Genomic DNA, 22,556 nt, shown 5'->3' with positions numbered 1-22,556 from the left:
CACTCTAATAACTCTAATATTGGGGACAACAACACGAACAGTTCGCAACATTCGTCCTCCTGACCCAGAAAACACAACAATCACAAAATGAACGCTACGGTCGCAGGTTCGAATCCTGCCTCGGACACGGATGTGTGTGATGTCCTTAGGTTAGTTCGGTTTAAGTAGTTTTAAGTTCTGGGGGACTGATGACCCCAGAAGTTAAGTCCCATTGTGCTCAGAGCCATTTGAACCACAAAATGAAAATAGCTTCCAAGCAGAACCACGTAGCACAAACAATGGATCAGGAAACCAGCTCTCAAATTTAAATGTGTTTCCATACGTTCACACTTAACTCCTAAGTACTAGGTGTTTTAATCAGTCGATTTACCGGGTGACTCACTACAGCAACATTACTACTATGTATAGTTCTAATAATGCTGCTCACAGCTTAATAATGAGAGAAGAGACTAACATAGCTCTCGTCTTGAGAAAACAACAGCACGCCCAGCATGCTAGCAAACATAGTAACGTCAGCGCACAACAGTATGCACACAGTAATTGGGCGTGGAATATATTCTGAGAGCTCTCTACACACCGTGCACATCGCTTCTATCCTTTACCATACGCAAAACACAGCGTGAATCAACTCATCCGACCAACATTCCACTGTTGGTTCATAAAGCACACTATTATTTCCTCTCTTGTAACGATGAAGCCCTTGCCTGCGAATATTATGAAATCATATTCGGGAGGACGCCTGTCACCATGCGGCCAGTTGTGTGCAGATTCTGCGGCCACGAAGCGTGTCGACCATTAGTGGAGTCCCAATCCCGGCTCCTCGACACACCACCTATGCAGTAGGCTTCGCGTCGCATTTAGGCCTGCTACACCACTTCAGGCGGTTCGGATAATGCCCCATTTCAGTTGCACAACCAGCCCTCGACTTGCCAACTGCACCAACCACGGCTACCGTCGGAGGCTTCTCTTCATGTCACCGCATCTTCTGCGCCACTGTCCCCGCTTCCGTCAACCTCAGCCGCTGCCATGCAGCACATCCTCTCCCCGCGTTGACAACTGGCGACACGCAGCGTGCATCCCGACCGCTCCACGCGGTCAACGCACTGGGTCCCGACTGACGTCTCCTTGTCCGGACGGAGCAGGTAACTGCCTTACCGATATTTCGTGTCGCCCCAGGTCATCTCGGAGCGACGCTAAGCTCGGCACACACGCCGCGGACTGCGTTCTCTAGCCATAAATAGCGCGAGAGCAGCGTTGTCGTGGCCGACTGCACGGCGTAGAAAGAACGGTCTGCCACGAATTCAAGACACAAACTGCCGTAAGCGTTTATTATTATTCAACGACTGTGTGAAACTGAGTACATTGACCGACGTTCCAACTGTTGGCCGATAATATTTGATTTTTGAGTGATTCTGTTGCTTATGTCGTGAATATTGTGTCTGTATATGTTATTTAGTAGCAAGTACAGTATTCTATCCTGTGGATAATCGTCAAATAGACTGGGGGCCTTTATGCAAGAGTCAACAGCAGGATTCTGACAACTTGCTTATTTGTACTACACCAAGGTCAAGTGAAGTACCGGAACAATTTTTCCTTCACTCTCTTCCATGAGAGTCTAGTGAGCGGAACGGGTACCTGTCGGTATATGCTCGAATTCTCCTAATGATGGTCTATATAGCGAGAAGTTGGGGAAAGCAACATACTCGTATTTTTCACTAGTAATGGAACTTCAGCTCTTGTAATGTTTAAATACTCTCAACGGTGATTCTTGTCCTACATGAAGCACCCTACAATGATACCCCTGCATTGTTATTATTATTATAACGTGAATATGGACACATCTGGACAAACAGTATTCAATAACTGCATAGCTAGATGTTCGTAAGCACTGTATTTTGGACGTGTTCCATTTCCTCTGGATTTTTTCGGAAAGTACCAGCCTGTAATCTGGTTTTCACGCGACCAACCTTGCCCCACTAAAATTTTTTCAGACACATACTTTGAGTTTTGTAACTGTCCATACAATGACCACAAAATGTGAAGTAAAAGTACACACATGTTCTGAAAAACGGAACACCTTGAACGACTAGATATAGGACCTTCAATTCATAGAACATGTAAATTAGTATGTTCAGCAGAAATAATTAGTATTTAAACCATGTCGACCCGCAGTTCAAGGTCAACATCGATATCGCAGCGCAACGACACCTACCGGTAAAATGTGCCTGCGGCTATCGTTGTCGCTATAAACCGAAGGTGATCGATCACTATGACTTGAGCAGACGTGCAGGATGCCTCGCAGAGGTGTGCGCGAACCGTACCGTCAAATCAGTAAGTATGAAAGAGGGAGCATTATTGGCACGAGAAAATGTGACGCATCCGTCCGGGAAATTGCTGCTCGTGTTGGACGAAGTGGAACACGAAGAGATGGGTCAGGTTACACCATCCACACCACCCTACGAGCTGATCATCACCTCAGCCGAGTGGCATTGCAGGATAGATCTGAGTCCTCATCGGCTCTTGCGCAACACTGAAACAGTTTAACACATCGCACACTATCAGGAGCGACAGTCCGTCGCCGTTTACTACGGCATGGGTTACGTGCTCGTCGTCCACTTCTCCGCCTACCTTTGAAGAAAGTAAAAAAAAAAAAAAAAAAAAACATGCTAGACATCAGTGGTGCATGGAGCGACATCGATGGGAACAGGAATGGCATCAGATAGTGTCTTCGGGCAAATCCAGGTTCTCCCTGTTTGAAAATGATGGCCGTATTTTCGTTCTCCGCAGACAGGGGGAGCGCCATCACAGTGCCTGCATTCGCAAAAGACATAGAGCGCCAACTCAAGGCCTTATGGTGTGGTGTACTTTAGGGTACAGCCACAAATCAGTGTTGGTACATGTCCAGGGCGCAGTGACCACTGCGGCCTACTTTAATGACATCCTGCGACCCACAACCATATCGTTCCTACACAACACCCTAGACGCCATTTTTTAACATGACAATACCGTCCACATTTTTCTCTCCGAAAACGTGGTTTCTTGGTTTCACAAGATGTCAGCCTTTTGGTCTAGCCCGCCAGATCACCAGACTTGTCGCCAATCGAAAATGTGTGGAATATGGTGAAACGACAGGTGCAGTACTGTGACTCAGTGCCAAACACTACAAGTTATCAAGGCCCATGGTAGACCCAGTGCCTCCTAGATAACAGTGCACTTGTTCAATCGAGGTGACTGAAGTAATCATTTCTGCTGTCCATACTAATGTACATATCCTGTGAATATGAACGTCCTATCTGTAGTCGTTCAAGGTGTTCTGCTTTTTTTTCTGAATATGAGAGTATGTTGTATCCTTTCGCCCATTATGTACTTTGTGTTACTTTTAATCATGTTAGGAGTAAGCTGCCAGTTACTGCAACAATTAGCGATAATTCACTAAGTATCGCGAATTTTAGGAAACAGTTCTACGGACTTGACCTCTCTAGAAACAACTACGTAGTGTTCGAAGCGTCCCAGAGAGGAAAAAAGATAGTCTGCCAGGCGTTTTATCCACAGTAATATATGCCATCGTGGTACGGAGGACCAGAATGTTGTCAGAATGTAATATGTGACACATAATCTAACTTGGAAAGCAAATTTTTTCAACGGAAAGTTTCGAATTTTCATGTTCCTTACAGCAATAAAAAACGTGAAGTAACTGCCATTAATATAAACGATTTACAACATATCTACTATAGTCGAACTGATACGTCCTTGCGCTTAGTAGAGAAGACATCACAGCTTTACAGAGATGTTATGAAATGTTTGTAGAGTGAACGCAGTAACCTTACCTTTCCACCTGCGTATTGGACATATTGACTTTTCCATTTCAAGTTTAAGTGAACAGTCAGTCAACTCTACTGAAATGGTTGTGTATCTACTTCATGGATAGAGATTGTGATATTTATAAGCAAAAAGAAGTAACAGGGCGGGTTCCAGGTTGTGTTGGGCTATGTACTTACACAAAGACAGCTAACGTACGAAGTACTAACACTGTTCCGAAGACTGAGCCAATGGTACTAAAAAGCATCCGTCAAGCAAGACTGTGGAAACGTTCAGCTTAAAAGAAACCGCCCTTTCCCGCGTAGATGCGAAGTCTTTCATCAGCACTCAGTCAAACACCAATTGCACCAGTACGATAAAATGACACATTTGTAGCAAGTACACCACTATTATTCAAAGGAACAGCAATGTTCTGCTCTTCCGATTTTGTATGTCGGTTTTGTTGACCGAATCAGTTCTGAAGCGATGTTTGGTACGTCCTTGCTTTCCTGCTTACGTAGCTGTACATTTTCTGGATGAAGTATTTTAGAAGAGACGGTGTCCTCAAAAGCAGTAATATTGTGAAATCCCACTTCGTTGGAAGATATCACACTTGATCTTATTGGACGTATGTGATTACATCATGATGGAGCCCCAACTCGTCCCACCTGACAGTAGTTACCTTGCTCATGAACATCTGTGTCAGGCGATATCTGAAAGATTTTTGTTCTTCGTTGTCACAACAATCCTCTACATCCACAGCTTGATTAGAGCAGGAGTGCTGTCCAAGAATGGGACAGTATTTTGCAGAAAAGATTCCACCAACTTAAGAACAGCATGCCAATGAAATTCGAGGCATATTACAATGCATGGGAAGGATGGTACAGAATGTAAACGAGTAGGAAATTTAGAAATTTGTGGTAAGGTCTTATGGGACCAAACTGCTGAGGTCATTGATCCCTAAGCTTACGCACTACTTAAGCTAACTTAAACCAACTTACGCTAAGGACAATACACAGACACCCATGCCCGAGGGAGGACTCGAACCTCCGTGGGGAGGCGCGCGGACCGTGACAAGGCGCCCAGTCCGCGCGGCTACCCCGCGCCGCTTAACGAGTAGCAGAGTTTGATTATACAGACATGCAAAGATGTGTACTTTACTATAGACTTTTATGTCGAGTATTTCTTTATTTTAATTTCACAGTAAAATTATTTGTTTAATTTCAGAAGGCTTATTATTTCATTCCGGGTAACGGCCTTGCCGCAGTCGATACACCGGTTCCCGTAAGGTCACCGAAGTTAAGTGCTGTCGGGCGTGGCCGGCGTTTGGATGGGTGACCATTGGGGCCGCCATGCGCTGTTGCCACTTTTCGGGGTGCACTCAGCCTCGTGGTGCCAATTGAGGAGCTACTCGACTGAATAGTAGCGGCTCCGGTCAAAGAAAACCACCATAACGACCGGGAGAGCGGTGTGCTGACCCCACGCCCCTCCTATCCGCATCCTGAGCTGAGGATGATACGGCAGCCGGATGGTCCCGATGGGCCACTTGTGGCCTGAAGACTGAGTGCTATTATTTCGTTCCCACCTCCCCTTGAATGTACGTCCATGTATCGTCACAGATATGCAGGCGGTGCTAAAGTTTCTTTGAGTAGTTTATTTACTTGACGTTCGTGCTTTCTGCTGTCTTCTATGTAGAAAACATTGTACGTTTTTTCTCACTGAATTTCAGCAGAAATATTATATTTGAAATCATTTTGCTTTCTTTGAAATCAACACCAAAATCTATACTACACATTCGCCTATGTTACTCAGATACTAAACTTGAATTGTGGATGTAGAATAAGACGGGATAATGGATTATGATGTACATAATAGCGACAAGGGAGAGTACGGAGGGTGCAGAATAAAATAAAGAGCCAGATTGTAAGACATTTAGACTGACCCTTTCTAGTATTAAAAGAAAATTCAGCGATGTCATGAGACTATTAAAATCACCGAGCCCCGAGTGTCCTGCCTAGAATTAACGAGTCGCTGATGATCTTATCGGTGCAGCTCCAGAGTTAGAAAGCTTTAAGCGTGCGCTCCATGTCCCGTGTTTTCGGGTCGTAATGACTTCCCCACGCCGATTATGAAGGCACTTGGGTCTCGGCTTTGTAGACGTCCTCGTTAGCCAGAAATAAACCTTGTGTCACCTGTTTCAGACGAGCTGCGGATCGTGAAGGACGGCCAGTACGGCGCCGAGAACCCTGAAGTGGAGGGCGGATGGGACGGCATGGTGGGAGAGCTCGTCCGGAAGGTAAGGCAGTCTCCCAACCACCGACACTGTTCTCTCCAACGTAGGTTGTGTTCCGTGCACTTCTTACTATTCTTGTCTTCACTACCGTCTTCTGTTCAAGCTTACACATTGCTGGACATTAAAGTTGCTGTAACATGTAGGCGATGCACAACAAACACTGAATTGGCATGAAGTGTTGCTACAAGCATGGATATGAAAACTCCTCATCACCGATTTCGTCGATATTTATGGTATATTGAGGGTTTGGCCACAAATAAAAGTGACAGAAGGGGTAACGCCAAATGTTTAGGAAGAAAATTAGCGAAGTTTGCAGGCAGCGGTTGGCGCAGCGGAAAGAGAACAGAACAGTTATCCGCTAGTCCTTGGCTCGCCACCTTCTGCGAAACGATTTTAAATTTTACGTTACTCACAGTGCAAACAAATCGAAACACTGCTCAAAATATTATGTTCATTAATATTTACATAAAAGATAGGAAAAGCAAAGTTAAAGCAAAATTTAAGACCGCAAATATTTTTCCAAGGTAGGGATTGTAAAGCACACACGAGAACTACTTGTATAAAATTAAATACATTTATTATTTTACAAGCGATGATTTACGCGTGCTGGGGTGTTACTCATCGTAAAAACTGAAGAAGTAGTAAATTTTTCAGCATTTTGCACACATAATAAATGCCGCATTTTTAGAATTAAACGGTTGATTTAATTTTTTTTTCTTAGAAAAGCTATTATCAGACGGTGTTCTCAAAATATTCTTGAAAAATTCGCGTTGGTCGGTCTAGAGCTAGCAAGCGACTGAGCTCCATAACTGTAACCTGGTACACAATGGCAGATGCGCCGATCTTACCTGCAGCGGAATCCTACCGTTCGCGTGCTGCTGCCAGGGGTTTCACGTAGGTCAAAATGAAACTAGCGGAATACCAAACCCTGTAAGCATTAATTAAAATGCCTTCTTGGAAAGTTATTTGCAGTATCCTCGTTGGCGCTGTAAGTACGATCGTTTCTTGAAAATTCATTTGCAATCCCAAATTTTTCTATACATGTGCTTTTCATGCCTTTTATGAAAATATTTATAAAGCCAGTACATAGAGCATAATTTTGGATTATTTGCAGGGTAATTAAATTAAAAATTGGACATACAAAATCTGGAATCTTTGCTAACATAAATGGCTCATGCGTCACCCGACCCGCGCTATAAATGGAATTTTTTGCCATCAGCAGCTCTCAATTCTTTCACATTCATTTCCGGCCATGCTCAGCACATTCCATAAATTTGGACGAAATCGGTGATGACTCGCAGGCACGGTCCCATTGTCAGTCCAACCACAGGAAGTATGTAAATGTAACGCCATCTACAGTCTGTAAGTAAGGGAAGATTACGCAGCGGCTTTTTCATTCAGAAATTGCACATTACTATTTGTCGTCCGTGAGAGGATCGTGTTATCAGTCGTGTAAGACTGAGAAACTTTAGAGAGCCAAAGGTTTATCGATCTGCGATATTGCGGCTTGCGTTCGTTAGGATCCCGTGATTGTCAAGCAAATATTTATTTATTTATTTAACAGTATCTGATTATAACCATCACTCCCTCTCTTACATCATAACAGGGTTTCACACACGCAATACCTTTCTTACATCATAGTTACCCAACAAAAACAATTTTAAAAACACAAATAGTATTGAAATGAGTTTAATGTCTGAAGTAGTACCGTGAGTAAATTATACTGACTATGATCTAATACAGTTTATATTGGCAGTTCTTGTACTAATACAGCTTCTGCCACTAACAGTGATAATAGTAATAATAAAAGTAATGACAATAATAATGACAGTAATAATAATAATAATAAACCCCGTGGAGGCCCGGGAAAAGAATAGGCCTCCGATATGTTCTGCCAGTCGTAAAAGGCGACGAAAAGAACAAACCACTAATAGGGCTAACCCCCCTTTTAGTGTGATAAGTTGGTTCAGGACAGAACTAAAGAAGCCTCGGATGAGCGCCGTCATGATCGGGGACGACGCTTGAACCCTATGCTCGCCCACAATGGTAACGACACTGCTAGCCAACTGGAAAATGATTTAAATCCAAATAGAGGTGTTTTGCAGGATATGCTTCCTGCAACCACCCTAGAAGGAAAACAAAGACAGAGGATGAGATGGTCAGATGAAGTTAATCGACACCTCATGTTCTGTTATTACCAAGCAACAAACCTAGGAACCAACACAACTGGATACAGATCACAAGTATACACAACATTTATCACCAGATACCCAGAATTAAAATTTTTAACAGAATAACGACTAGCTGATCAGATCCGTGTAATAATCAAAAATAACAGGATACCCCAGTCAGAATTAGAAAACATCAAACAACAAGTACAACAAATACTGGAACAAGATAATGTGCAATCAGAAGAAGCAGAAAATACAGTAATTGACTCAAACATCCCAGAGCAAACAAACAAAGAACAACACGCATCAATTAAACAATCAGAGGAAAACGAAATCTTAAGACAGCCAACAGAACAAGCACAAATAGAACACGAAGTGACACACATGTTAGATATAGAAGAAAAATTTTAGTTGACATATATAAAATACTAAGACACAAATACAGACATTAGACCATTCATGCATAGACCGCCAAATAACACACAAGTCGAAACAATAATAAAAACACAATCATACACAACACAATAAATGAAAACACAACTATGGAAGAGTTACAACTACTGGTTTATATAGGAGCACTCACTACACTAAATATACACACTAGGCAGAGATTAGAACCAACCAACACACAGAAGAAACCCACAAAACCAGCATGGCAACACAGGCTACAGATCAGAATAGAAAAACTGAGAAAAGACATCGGACAGCTAACACAATTTATAAGAAATGAAATGTCAGAAAAAAAACGAAAAAGGTTAGATAAAATCTCACAACAAGAAGCGATAGAGCAATTAGATGAAAAGAAGCAGAAATTACAAGCATTGGCCAAATGACTTAGAAGATACAAAAATAGTGAAAATAGAAGGAAACAAAACCAAACATTCAACACAAACCAAAAGAAATTTTACCAGGCAATAGATAACACACACATTAAAACAGACAATCCACCAAACATAACAGAAATGGAACACTTCTGGAGCAACATATGGTCAAACCCGGTACAACATAACAGGCATACACGGTGGATACAAGCAAAAACAGACACATACAAGTTGATACCACAAATGCCTGAAGTGATAATTTTGCAACATGAAGTCACCCAAGCACTTAATTCTACTCACAATTGGAAAGCCCCTGGAAAAGATAAAATAGCAAATTTCTGGCTAAAGAAGTTCACCTCAACACATTCACATCTAACTAAATTATTTAACAGTTACATTGCAGACCCATACACATTCCCTGATACACTTACACATGGAATAACTTATCTGAAACCTAAAGATCAAGCAGACACACCAAACCCAGATAAATATCGCCCCATAACATGCCTACCAACAATATACAAAATATTAACTTCAGTCATTACACAGAAATTAATGACACATACAACAAAGAACAAAATTATAAATGAAGAACAAAAAGGCTGTTGCAAAGGAGCACGAGGATGTAAAGAGCAACTGATAATAGATGCAGAGGTGACATATCAAGCTAAAACTAAACAAAGGTCGCTACACTACGCATACATTGATTACCAAAAAGCTTTTGATAGTGTACCCCACTCATCGTTACTACAAATATTGGAAATATACAAAGTAGATCCTAAATTTGTACAGTTCCTAAACATAGTAATGAAAAATTGGAAAACCACACTTAATATCCAAACAAATTCAAATAATATCACATCACAGCCAATACAGATTAAGCGTGGAATATACCAAGGAGACTCATTAAGTCCTTTCTGGTTCTGCCATGGTCTGAACCCCCTATCCAACATGCAAAATAATACAAATTAAGGATACAATGTTACTGGAACACACCCACACAAAATCACACATTTGCTGTTCATAGATGATCTAAAACTACTGGCAGCAACAAATCAACAACTCAACCAATTACTAAAGATAACAGAAGTATTCATCAATGATATAAATATGGCTTTTGGAACAGACAAATGTAAGAAAAATAGCATAGTCAAGGGAAAACACACTAAACAAGAAGATTACGTAATGGATAACCACAGCGACTGGATAGAAGCAAATGAAAAAACAGATGCCTATAAACCTCTAGGATACAGACAAAAAATAGGAATAGATAATACAAATATTAAAGAAGAACTAAAAGAAAAATATAGACAAAGACTAAGAAAAATACTGAAAACAGAATTGACAGCAAGAAACAAGACAACAGCTATAAATACTTATGCTGTACCAATATTGACCTACTCATTTGGAGTAGTGAAATGGAGTAACACAGACCTACAAGCACTCAATACACTTACACGATCACAATGCCACAAATATAGAATACATCACATACATTCAACAACAGAAAGATTCACATTAAGCAGAAAGGAAGGAGGAAGGGGATTTATCGACATAAAAAACCTACATTATGGACAGGTAGACAATTAAGAAAATTCTTTCTAGAACGCGCAGAAACTAGCAAAATACACAAAGCAATCACTCAAATAAATACATCGGCTACACCACTGCAATTTCATAACCACTTCTACAACCCTTTAGATCACATAACATCAACAGATACGAAGAAAGTAGATTGTAAAAAGAAAACACTACATGGCAAGCACCCGTATCATCTAACACAGCCACACATCGATCAAGACGCATCCAACACATGGCTAAGAAAAGGCAATATATACAGTGAGACGGAAGGATTCATGATTGCAATACAGGATCAAAAAATAAACACCAGATAATACAGCAATCATATTATTAAAGATCCCAATACCACAACAGATAAATGCAGACTTTGCAAACAACAAATAGAAACAGTAGATCACATGACAAGCGGATGTACAATACTAGCAAATACAGAATACCCCAGAAGACATGAAATGTAGCAAAAATAATACATCAACAGCTTGCCTTATAACATAAACTTATAAAACAACACGTTCCTACATACAAGTATGCACCACAAAATGTACTGGAGAATGATGAATACAAATTATACTGGAACAGAACCATTATAACAGATAAAGCAACACCACATAACAAACCTGACATCATACTCACCAATAAAAAGAAGAAATTAACACAACTAATCGAAATATCCATACCCAATACAACAAATATAGAAAACAGGAGAAAAAATTGAGAAATACATCCAACTGGCTGAGGAAGTCAAGGACATGTGGCATCAGGATAAAGTTGACATTATACCAATTATACTATCAACTACAGGAGTCATACCACACAATATCCACCAGTACATCAATGCAATACAGCTACATCCAAACTTATATATACAACTACAGAAATCTGTAATTAATGATACATGTTCAATTACCCGAATGTTCCTAAATGCAATATAACACATACCGTACAGTTAAAAGGAAGTGACGCTTGATCAAGGTCCGCGTCACTTTCAGTTTTTAACCAGACTTAACGTTTGAGAAAGTAAAGAAATAATAATAATAATATTTGCAGATATAAGAAGAATCTACGGGTGTACAAAATAGATGTTATTCCGATATCGCTTGCTCTGGGGGGAGAAAATTTAACGAGCCTGCGTCGATTGAGAATAGGTCGGAAAGAGGGATGTACAAGGGTAACGAGAGCGTACAGTGACAATGGTAATCATTAGATTTGCTTTAGTAGATAGATCATTAACTGTCTTCTGAAGTAGGAGACGTTATTCAGTTCTCTATTATAATGCGACATGTTATTCCAGAGTTAGATTTCTGCTGCAGACAACAACTTCGAGGAAGTGGTTGAACGATACAATGGGGTAGAAACGGTTTTACTCTGATGGGAACACGTCTTCTGCTTATGGACACCCCGTCGGTGGTTCGAGTCCTACCTTGGGCATGGGTGTGTGTGCTGTCCTTAGCGTAATTTAGTTTAAGTTAGATTAAGTAGTGCGTAAGCCTAGGGACCGATGACCTCAGCAGTTTAGTCCCAAACAACTAACCGCAAATTTCGTCATTTCCAATTCTTCCGCCTAGTTGTTGAGACAAGAGCGTTAAGGTCGAGGATAGCTTTGCATACGAAGGTGAAATATGATCAAATTCTCGAACATCACAAATGTAACGAACACAGGTATTGGTTCAAATGGCTCTGAGCACTATGGGACTTAACTGCAGAGGTCATCAGTCCCCTAGAACTTAGAACTACTTAAACCTAACTAACCTAAGGACATCACACACATCCATGCCCGAGGCAGGATTCGAACCTGCGACCGTAGCGGTCACGCGGTTGCAGGGTGTAGCGCCTAGAACCGCTCGGCCACCCCGGCCGTCAACACAGGTATTCATAACCAGTCCTAGGTGCCGTGAACTTACATGAGAAAGTCCTTGAACGGTAACAGTGCCTTAATCAATAACTGGAAGTATAAGTGTTTGTAGAGTTTATTCCTGTTCCTTCGCATTCCCAAAGTAGATGCTTGTCACTACCAACAATAAATGCACCAGCCATCAATATCTCAGTAGTATTTCCGTAGCTGTTGTTATTGACTTGTGGTCTGGGGATAGCATCTTTGACAAATAATCAAAACTATCTGTGATCTGAGACTGTATCAGCTACTGGGAACGCTTTACAACTCAGTATCTGAATTCGGAATCTCTATTACGTCAGGCAGCTGTAATCTTCCCGTATCTCCTGGTATTTCCAAAATTCACTTGGTCTTTTTAGATATTTTGAACAATGCATTAATTATTATTATCTAACATTTATTGCAGAACTCAGTTAGTCTTCCTCCTCCTTTATTTCTGCTACCGAGCCCATATTCCCGCGTAGCTCTGTATTCTTTTCCTCCCCTACAATCTTTTTCGACTCCTCCACGACTACTGCACTATATTTCCGTTTACATACGGAACTACCAGTTCAGTATGCTGATATACTCCCTCTACCTCTCTTCTGCTTGTGAAGCTGGCGTGCATACCTGAACTGTTGTTGTTGGCTCTGGTTTCCCGTAGATTCTCTTAAGAGCTGTACTGTTCATAGTAAACCTCTGCCTGTCTGTCTATTCGCCTGGCTTCCGGGTATAACAGATAAGAGATGCGGATACCGTTAAGTGCCAAGGTGGTTGCTCCTGCTCCAGGACGATGTAGCGGGGGAGTGGTTATCGTTCTACCAATAACACGGCGAATGCGGAATCAGAAGAGCTTAGGTAGTAACAATATGTTTTATTCTACAAGTCGTCTCTACAGAGGATGTTGGTGGCGTCTTGGTGACTTGCGTAGTCACCACAGTCAGCGGTGACCGTCGTACCATATCACGCACAGCGTCGTGCTCGACTCACCTCGGTGCAAGTACGTCAGGCAGGAGTGTTGTCTCAGTGGAAGAACAGCGGCTGGTGCGAACTTACAGTTACAAGGTTTCTGTCAGGAGTTCGACTGTCTGGAGCGTAGCTGGATGACCGCCCACTACCAACAGTTGGACAGGCGCTTGTGTGTGTGCACAGCTGCTGAACCCAGACCCTCTCCGAGGCCCCCCACAGGACCAAAAGACGATATGCCAGAGGACGTCCTCTCTTGGTATCATCGGCTTGAGACCCAGGACAATCAGATATAGTAGTGACTCGCAAATCAGTGACTCACTGGTGGCGCTGCTAGACATAGTTGTAGGAGCTTTGCTCACATGGGAAAGATGACTGGTGTGGAGAATGACACACTGTCGGCTCTAGTCAAAGACAAGTTGTTGCTAGGGTATGAGTGGAGAGTATTTTCAGCCGCTCTGCACAACTGCGTCACGCAGGTGACCACGGTAGAGTGCCGTTACATCTTGGACCATGCTGTGCCAGGAAGTTTCTAACAACCAGTAGCAGGATTTATTAGGTAGCTCACCTGCCCGCCACGGTTTTCGAACACCTGAAACACGGGTCTTATCCCATCTACTACTGAAACTTTGAATAAAAATCATCAACAATGACGGTGCAGTTCTTCTAATATAAGAAGTCGCGTTAAGCCAAAGACCTTTCCCAAAAGGGCAGAAGAGCGGACAGTGATTCGGGGGCTTCCTTGACCTTAGGATTGGAAACTGTCACTAAAAGGCGGAAAAATTAACAATGGTCAATGGCACGAGGATGACAAAGACAACACAAACCAGTGCATTAAAAACACACGTATTGCCGAGGTGCCGCATGACTTGTGGCTTGAATGAAAAAGTTACATGATGATCTCTCCATTGGCTAAAGATTCCGAATTTGCTCCCCAACCGGATTTGTTAGAGTAACTGTCAAGGGTGGCTTAACCACGATAAAAAACTTGAATAACGAACATTCTAAGAATCGGAGCGTCGAATGTCAAATGTTTGAGCGTCCTAGACAAGCTGGAAAATCTGTAAAGGGAAATGCAAAGGCTGAGGCTAGATACAGTGGGACGCAGTGAAGTGAAATAGAACGAAGGGAAGGATTTATGGTCAGGTGAATATACGGTAATATCAACGGGAACAGAAAATCATATAACAACAGTAGAACTTATTATGAATAGGTAGGGCAGAGAATGGGTCACTATCAACTGTACAGTTCTTAACAGAATCGACAGGAAACCAAAGCCGACAACAACAGTTCAGGTATACAACCAGTTTCACAAGGAGAAATACAAGAAGAGAAAGTATATGAGTATACTGAACGTGTAAGTCAGTATGTACAGACAGGTATAATTTAATAGTTATGAGGGAGTGACACGAGGTCGGAGGAGGAAGAATAGAATACAGAGTTACGAGGGAATATGGGTTCGGGAGGAGGAAGACTAACTAAGTTATGCCATAAATAGCAAACAGTAACGGCTAATGCACTGTTCAAAAATTCCAAGAGGAGGAGGTGTATTTCGGAAATGCCCGGAGATTCCAGCTGGATTACGTTATACACAGAGATCGAGAAATCAGATACTGGACCGCAAAAGGTTTCAGGAGCTGATATAAGCTTATATCGCAGTTCGTAATGATGATGACTAGACTGAAATTTGAGAAAATCGTTCAGAGAATCAATGCGGAAAGAAATGACAATCTGAAGTACTGAAGAACAACAACATGCGTTTCAAGTTTTCTAATGGTGTAGGTGCTGTGATCGTAAATACCTAATAAGCGGTGCAGTGTAAGTACAAAAATGTTGATGGAAATACAGGTATACCGCAAAATAAGTCACTTTCGAATGAAATAAATAGAAAACGTATGAAACCAAGGCGAAATGGCTGCAACAAACATGTGACGAAGTCGAAAAAATGGGTGTTGGATGCCACTTTTAACATATCGAAAAATCAGAACAGCCTTTGTTGAAATTAAAAGCAAGGGCGTCAACATTGATAGTGTAATAGGAATCTTACTGTTAAATGCAGACGAGAGAGCGAATAGGTATATGAGGACGAAGAGGTCGACGATGACGTGATGGAAGAAGAAGTGGGAGTTGATATGGAAGGCAAAGCGGATCCCGTATTAGAATTTACCCGAGCTTTTGAAGGCTTGAGATCATGTAAGGCACAAGGGCATATAGAATTCTTTTAGAATTAACAAATGCACGACTGTTCAAGTTGGTATGTAGAATCTATAAGCCTGGAGACACACCAACAGACTTTCGGATGCTTATCATGCACAAAACTCTGACGATAGCAGGGACAGATACAAGTGAGATCTCTGACATGAGCAGCGTAACAACTCTTGCATCCAAGTGGCTAGCAATATTGATACGAGTATACGGTAGAACTAAAAAGGAATGAAGGATTATTTAAATGACTTGATATTCGCCATCAACTGTACTGTTTACTATAATATCAACTATTGCAATTCCGAATTTACGTCATTCCCAAGTGGTTACCAATGCTGTAAAGAAGGTAGTAGTCATCATTAATGAAAAGAATATAAACATCCTGAGCTTTTGTGGCTCGTATCAGCCATTGTCACATATACCATAGAACAGTGGGTAATATACTAAACAGCACCATCGATGGCGAATATGAAATCGTTTAAAATGCTACAAGACAGTGATTCTACAAGAAACGGAACTGCATAAAGGCGAGGATGTGTTAGGACACGAAAGATTTGGATTTAGGAAAGGCATTGCACCAGAGAGGCACTTCTGACATTTCAGTTAATAAGGGAAGCAAGAGTCTAGAAAAGTCAAGCCAGCTTCATAGGAGTTGTCGACGTAGAAAAAGTATTCGACCGTGAAAATGGTACAAAATGTTCATAATTCTGAGACGAATGGGAGTAAGTTGTAGGGAAAAACGGGTAGTATGCTGTATGTACAAGAACCAAGAGGTAACAATAAGAATGGAAGACCAAGAACGAAGTTCTCGGATTGATAAGGGTGAAAGACAGGGGTGCAGTCCTTGACCGCTACTGTTCAAACCACACTGACCAGTCACTTTAATGTGACCTCTTGCAAAATCCTGAGTAACCTCATTTTGCACCACTGACCGCAGCGAGGAGTGCTGGGATAGCGTCAGTGAGGCACCGGCAGTGATACGGAGCCATGCAGACAACAGTGCTGTGGCCAGCCGCACTAAGTTCCTCGTATGAGGATCCATAGCGCGAACAGCCCAAACATGGCAGTCCCACACACTCTCGATTAGGTTTAAATCTGGAGGGTTTGGTGACCGGAGGAGTACCGTAAACTCTTCTGACACTCTTCAAACCACGCACTTACACTGTGTGCTGTACAGGATGAAAAGTATTTAAACCGACAAACTCTGGGAGGTTGTAGGGGACATCTAAACAAATATTTTCCCCTAATGTCATTTTTTCCTATGAGGATTATTTAAACTGCTGGAGGCTGTATTACGCTCTTCAGTTGTTAGAGGTCGTGTTACGGTCTCAGTTGTTAGAGGGCGTATTACGCTCTTCAGTTGTAGGCAACTGCTGTCCACCAGTGTAGTAGTGCATTGTCTCTGTTTACTAATGCAGCGATACAGCTGGAGTGAGTACATGGTTGGTGCGCTACGCTACGGACGAGATGCGCAGTGGGTTTATCAACAACAATATCCTAATCGCCGTATCCCGCCCCTTTGCTGCTGTGTACCAACGTCTGGATGAGAACGGGTCATTTAGCAGATTACCTGGACAGGGACGCCGTCGCACGGTAAGAACGCTGCGATTTGAGGAAGCTGTCTTGCAGCATGTGGAGCGGGATCCTTCAATCAGCACTCGTGCAATTGCACGTAATATGGTGACGAATCAGACGAATGTAAGAACAGTCCTTCGAGAGCACTTGTTACGTCCATTTCACTTACAGCGTGTCCACAACCTGGAACCAGTTGATTATTCACCCAGAGCACAGTTTTCGAAGTGGTACCTGGAACAGGGTGAAATGCATACTACATTTCCATCCTCTGTGTTTTTACCGATGAAGTCTTCAACATGCACAATTTGCATGTTTAGAGTGAGGATAGCCCACATGCCACAGTTACTAGCGCCCATCAAGTGCGGTTCTTCGTTAAAGTGTGCGTCGGTGTTGTTGGGGACTGTTTAATTGGGCCGTATCTGCTACCTAGGCCATTAAATGGTGAGCACTATTACAATTTTCTCGCCAGGGCATTGCCAGAATTGCTGGAACACGTCCCGCTCCCTACAAGACAAAGCATGTGGTTCCAACATGACGGGGTGCCGGCACATTTCAGTCGTCGTGTGCGTCGATTCCTGGACCGGCGGTTCCCAGAGACGTGTACTGGCAGAGGTGGTCCTGTGCCATGGCCTGCTCGATCCCCAAATATGTCCCCTCTCGACTTTTTTGTGTGGGGAGAGATGCGCTACCTTGTTTACGCAACTCCTGTTGCATCAGAAGAGGATCTGGTTGCACGGATAGTAGCAGCAGTAGGAACAATTCAGGATACTCCTGGGGTTTTTGCCCGTGTCAGACAGAACATGATCCGACGGTGTAACCTTTGTTTGTGTGTCAATGGAGGAATTTTTGAAAATCTACTGTAATTGAAATTGAGCTGTGGTAATGTGTTGTCTATTCGTCATAAATAATGCAAAAGTGTTTGTTGGTTTAATTAATTTGCCGCCAGAAAAATCTTCCTCTACCGGTTTAAATACTCCTCATAGGAAAAAATGACATTAGAGAAAAATATTTGTTTTGATGCCCTCTACAACCTCCCAGAGTTTGTCGGTTTAAATACTTTTCACCCTGCATAACACGTTGCATTGTCCTAGTAGTTGCCATCGGGCCAAGAAGAAACCAGCTGCATGTAGGAACGGACGTGATCACCAAGGATAGATGCATACTTGTGTTGATCCATTGCGCTTACCAGAATGACGAGATAATCCAGGGAAAGCCACGGAACCCTTCCCCGGACCATAACACTTCGTCCTCCAGCACGGACCCTTAGTTTTCAGACGTCTCAAGCCGTACACGTCAACGGTCATTTGTTCGATGGAGCATAAAACAAGAATCATCTGAAAAGGCGGCCTGTCACCACTCACTGGACGTACAGCTGCAGTATTGGCGTGCAAATTCCTACCTTCGTTGCCGATGAACAGAAGTCACCATGCCCATGAAACGGGTGTCTGCTGCGGAGGCAACGGTCGCTGAACGGTAAAGTGAAGAGACGCTGGTCGTAGCCCCTTGGTTTATCAGGGCGGTCAGTAGCTCAAAAATTGCGCGTCCATTCGCCCGTACACATCTCCGCAGGAGTCGTTCACTCCTATCTTCTGGGTCCCGTGATGCACGATAATTGCCTTGTCGCCGGGTTTGGCTACTGCCATTTTGCCATGCACGGTATAGTTTAACCACGACGGCAGTCGAACAGTTTATAAACTAAGCCGTTTCGGAAATGCTTCCATCCTTAGCCTGAAAGCTAATGAGCACGTCCTCTCGGTAGTCTGGTAAATCGTCCCGTTTCCGTATCGACTGCACTGCTTTTCTCGTCCCTCCGACACGGTTATTGTACGTCCGCTGGTAGTACTATCACCGGCAGCGTGCGGGTGTTTGTTGCACGTTGACGTCGAAGCGTTGGTCACTTAATGTGACTGAACCTTGTATATATTTATGAAGCAAACACAGCAATAAATAGAAGATTCAAGAGTGGGATAAAAACTCAGAATGAAAGAATATCAGTGATAATATTCGCTAACATCATTGCTATCATAAGGAAGGTGAAGAACTATTGCCAGATCTGCTGAAGGAAATGGACCATCTAATGTGGATAGAATGTGGACTGAGAGTAAACTGAAGAAAGACGAAAGTGATGAGATTAGCAGAGATGAGATTAGCAATAAAATTAACATGAAAATTGAGGACCACAAAGTAGACGAAGGTAAGGAATTCTACTGCCTTGGAACCAAAGTAACTGACAAGGGACGAAGCGAAAAGTATACGAGAAGTAAAGCAGCACGAGCAAAGGGGACATATCTCGGAAAAGAAGACCTCTAGTATCAAACATCGGCCTTTGCGGAAAATATTCTTGAGATTGTACGTTTGTACCACAGAATTCTACGGTACTGAACGTGGACGGTGGGAAAACGGAAATGCAAGAAAACTGAGGTATTCGAGTTGTGGTACTGTGGGAGGATGTTGAAAATTAAGTGGATGGATTAAGAAAGAATGAGGAGGTTCTCCAAGGAATCGGCGAAGAAAGGAATATGTGGAAAACCTCTACAAGAGGAAGGGACGGGAAGATAGGACATGTGTTAGCAAGTCAGAGAATAACTTCCAAACTACGGAGGGCAAAAACTGAATTGGAAGACAGAAATTTTAATACATCCAACTAATCACTTATGACGTAGCATGGAAGATCTATTCTGAGATGAAGAGATTGATACAGGGCTGAAAATATTTGTACTTCATCAAAAGAGATAGTTACTCCTTAACAGGATCTACTGTGAAAAGCTAAAGCACGCCAGCACCGTACGTCCGTTCTTCATGTCCGCCCGAGTTCGCTGAGGTACAGGTCGTAACGTTCTGTTGTCAAAGTTTTTTTTTCCAATACGTGATCAGTAACTTATATTTGTAGAGTTTCTACATACTTGTGCCGATATTTACAACTACTAGTGCTAACACTGTGCCTTTATTTTGAACATTTGGGAGACCGGATAGCCATCGTGGAGTGACTAAACGTGGAATAAAATGTTGTTTGGCATCGGGCGGGAGAAAGAAATCACAAGAAGAATTATTGGCATCTAGTTTTTACTAAATTATTTGTTTTTTATTGTTACCAGTCATATCACTTATTTATTTATTTAATACATTGTTATGATATTAGAGCACGTTTTTCTCATCATTAGGTTTATTTATTCATATATACCATCTATACGACAGCAAAATTAGTAACATAATCTAAGATTAAGTACTTCATAACTTACAAACTGTAACCAATGTAAGGATTGTAGTGGGGGGAGGGAGGGGGAGAGCGAGCGCTGAGACCAGGGGTTGTGATAGGACAGGAAGGCGATAACGTACAATCATTTGTTTTGTTGTTTGTGGAACTGCCTGTGTTGAACACATGACGACTTTCGACCTCGGTTGGTAGGCTGTACTGATTATTTAGCGTTTTCTCTCCATAACATTTCCGCATTCAGATTTAATTTGTCGTGTATCTTTAGTTTGTTTCCGCTGCACTGCATTACAGAATTGTATCGTAACATTATAAGCACTGAACATTGGGCAGTAATTGGGTTGCTGCATTACTTTCTGATATTCATTGCATGACTCGGTTTGTAAGCTGTACATAAACAGTCACAATATTACTCAAATATGGTGGAAATGTAGTTTACAACAGGATATGGATTATGGAATCGGTCATTGTCGATTTTTGCGGTGATGAAATGTAGACAGCTATATGTTTACTATTGGTGAGAAAAAAGTTTTCATTAGTCAGTGCCTTACAGTAACTTGTAAAGTTTGAGATTTAGTCAATACTCGGTGTTATACCTAAATTTAACTTCGTCCACACACATTCATTTAGTAGAATGATACACTGTGCAAACGTGACTCTATAATGTGGAAGAACCTGTATGGCGAGAACTGTCTTATTTTACAGCAGAAGCGTTTCTTCAGGTACATCCTCACAAGTCAGATAGAGTGTAACTTAATTCTTGGTAGTGGCTCACCTGCACAAAGAGAAGGTAGGGACATTTCTCGCGTTTGTCGACCACTGCACAATTTGAAAATGACAAGAGGAAAAACATTGCTTACCACTGTGAACTTTACTCAGATATATTAGGACGATGAGTTGTACGTATTGAAAAGAGAATATGGTGACTATTTTTTAAAATTGACTCTTTATGGCAAAACATCAGCTTTCGTTTCAAGACAATTTTATTTTCAGTCACAATCGCAAACAACTTCGACAAGTACGATCTATTTCGATGATTTTTTTTTCCTCAAATAATAGCGGGCCTGACTGTTGCTCTTTACCGGTCAAAAGACTTCGTCATTTGTAGCCTGTTGTTGTGGTCTTCAGTCATGAGACTGGTTTGATGCAGATCTCAATGCTACTCCATCCTGTGTAAGCTTCTTCATCTCCCAGTACCTACTGCAACCTACATCCTTCTGAATCTGCTTAGTGTATTCATCTCTTGGTCTCCCTCTACGATTTGTACCCTCCACGCTGCCCTCCAATACTAAATTGGTCATCCCCTGATGCCTCAGAACATGTCCTACCAACCGATCCCTTCTTCTGGTCAAGTTGTGCCACAAACTTCTCTTCTCCCCAATCCTATTCAATACTACCTCATTAGTTATGTGATCTACCCATCTAATCTTCAGCATTCTTCTGTAGCACCACATTTCGAAAGCTTCTATTCTCTTCTTGTCTAAACTATTTATCGTCCATGTTCAACTTCCATATATGGCTACACTCCATACAAATACTTTCAGAAATGACTTCCTGACACTTACATCTATACTCGATGTTAACTAATTTCTCTTCTTCAGAAACGCTTTCCTTGCCATTGCCAGTCTACATTTTATATCCTCTCTACTTCGACCATCATCAGTTATTTTGCTCCCCAAATAGCAAAACTCCTTTACTACTTTCAGTGTCTCAATTCCTAATCTAATTCCTTCAGCATCACCCGACTAAATTTGACTACTTTCCATTATCCTTGTTTTGCGTTGGTTGATGTTCATCTTATATCCTCTTTTCAAGACCCTATCCATTCCGTTCAACTGCTCTTCCAAGTCCTTTGCTGTCTCTGACAGAATTACAATGTCATCAGCGAACCTCAAAGTTTTTATTTCTTCTCCATGGATTTTAATACCTACTCCGAATTTTTCTTTTGTTTCCTTCACTGCTTGCTCAATATACATATTGAATAACATCGGGGAGAGAGTACAACCCTGTCTCACTCCCTTCCCAACCACTGCTTCCCATTTATGTCCCTACACTCTTATAACTG

General features: G+C 42.0%; 1 protein-coding gene across 1 annotated transcript in view; it reads left to right on the top strand.

Moving 5' to 3' along the window:
• The window catches only part of LOC126260569 (glutamate receptor 1-like), a 1,252,588-nt gene that overhangs the window by 1,069,570 nt on the left and 160,462 nt on the right, over positions 1–22,556 (top strand). Inside the window, exon 12 of the mRNA XM_049957904.1 lies at positions 6,000–6,094. Coding sequence (XP_049813861.1) covers positions 6,000–6,094 — 95 coding nt within the window. The remainder of the gene's footprint in view (positions 1–5,999; positions 6,095–22,556) is intronic.

This window comes from Schistocerca nitens, chromosome 5 (genome assembly GCF_023898315.1).
Source record: "Schistocerca nitens isolate TAMUIC-IGC-003100 chromosome 5, iqSchNite1.1, whole genome shotgun sequence".
NCBI classification, from domain to species: Eukaryota; Metazoa; Arthropoda; class Insecta; order Orthoptera; family Acrididae; genus Schistocerca; species Schistocerca nitens.
The sequence above is the reverse complement of the archived record's forward strand: the minus strand, read 5'-3'. Positions and strand labels throughout refer to the sequence as shown.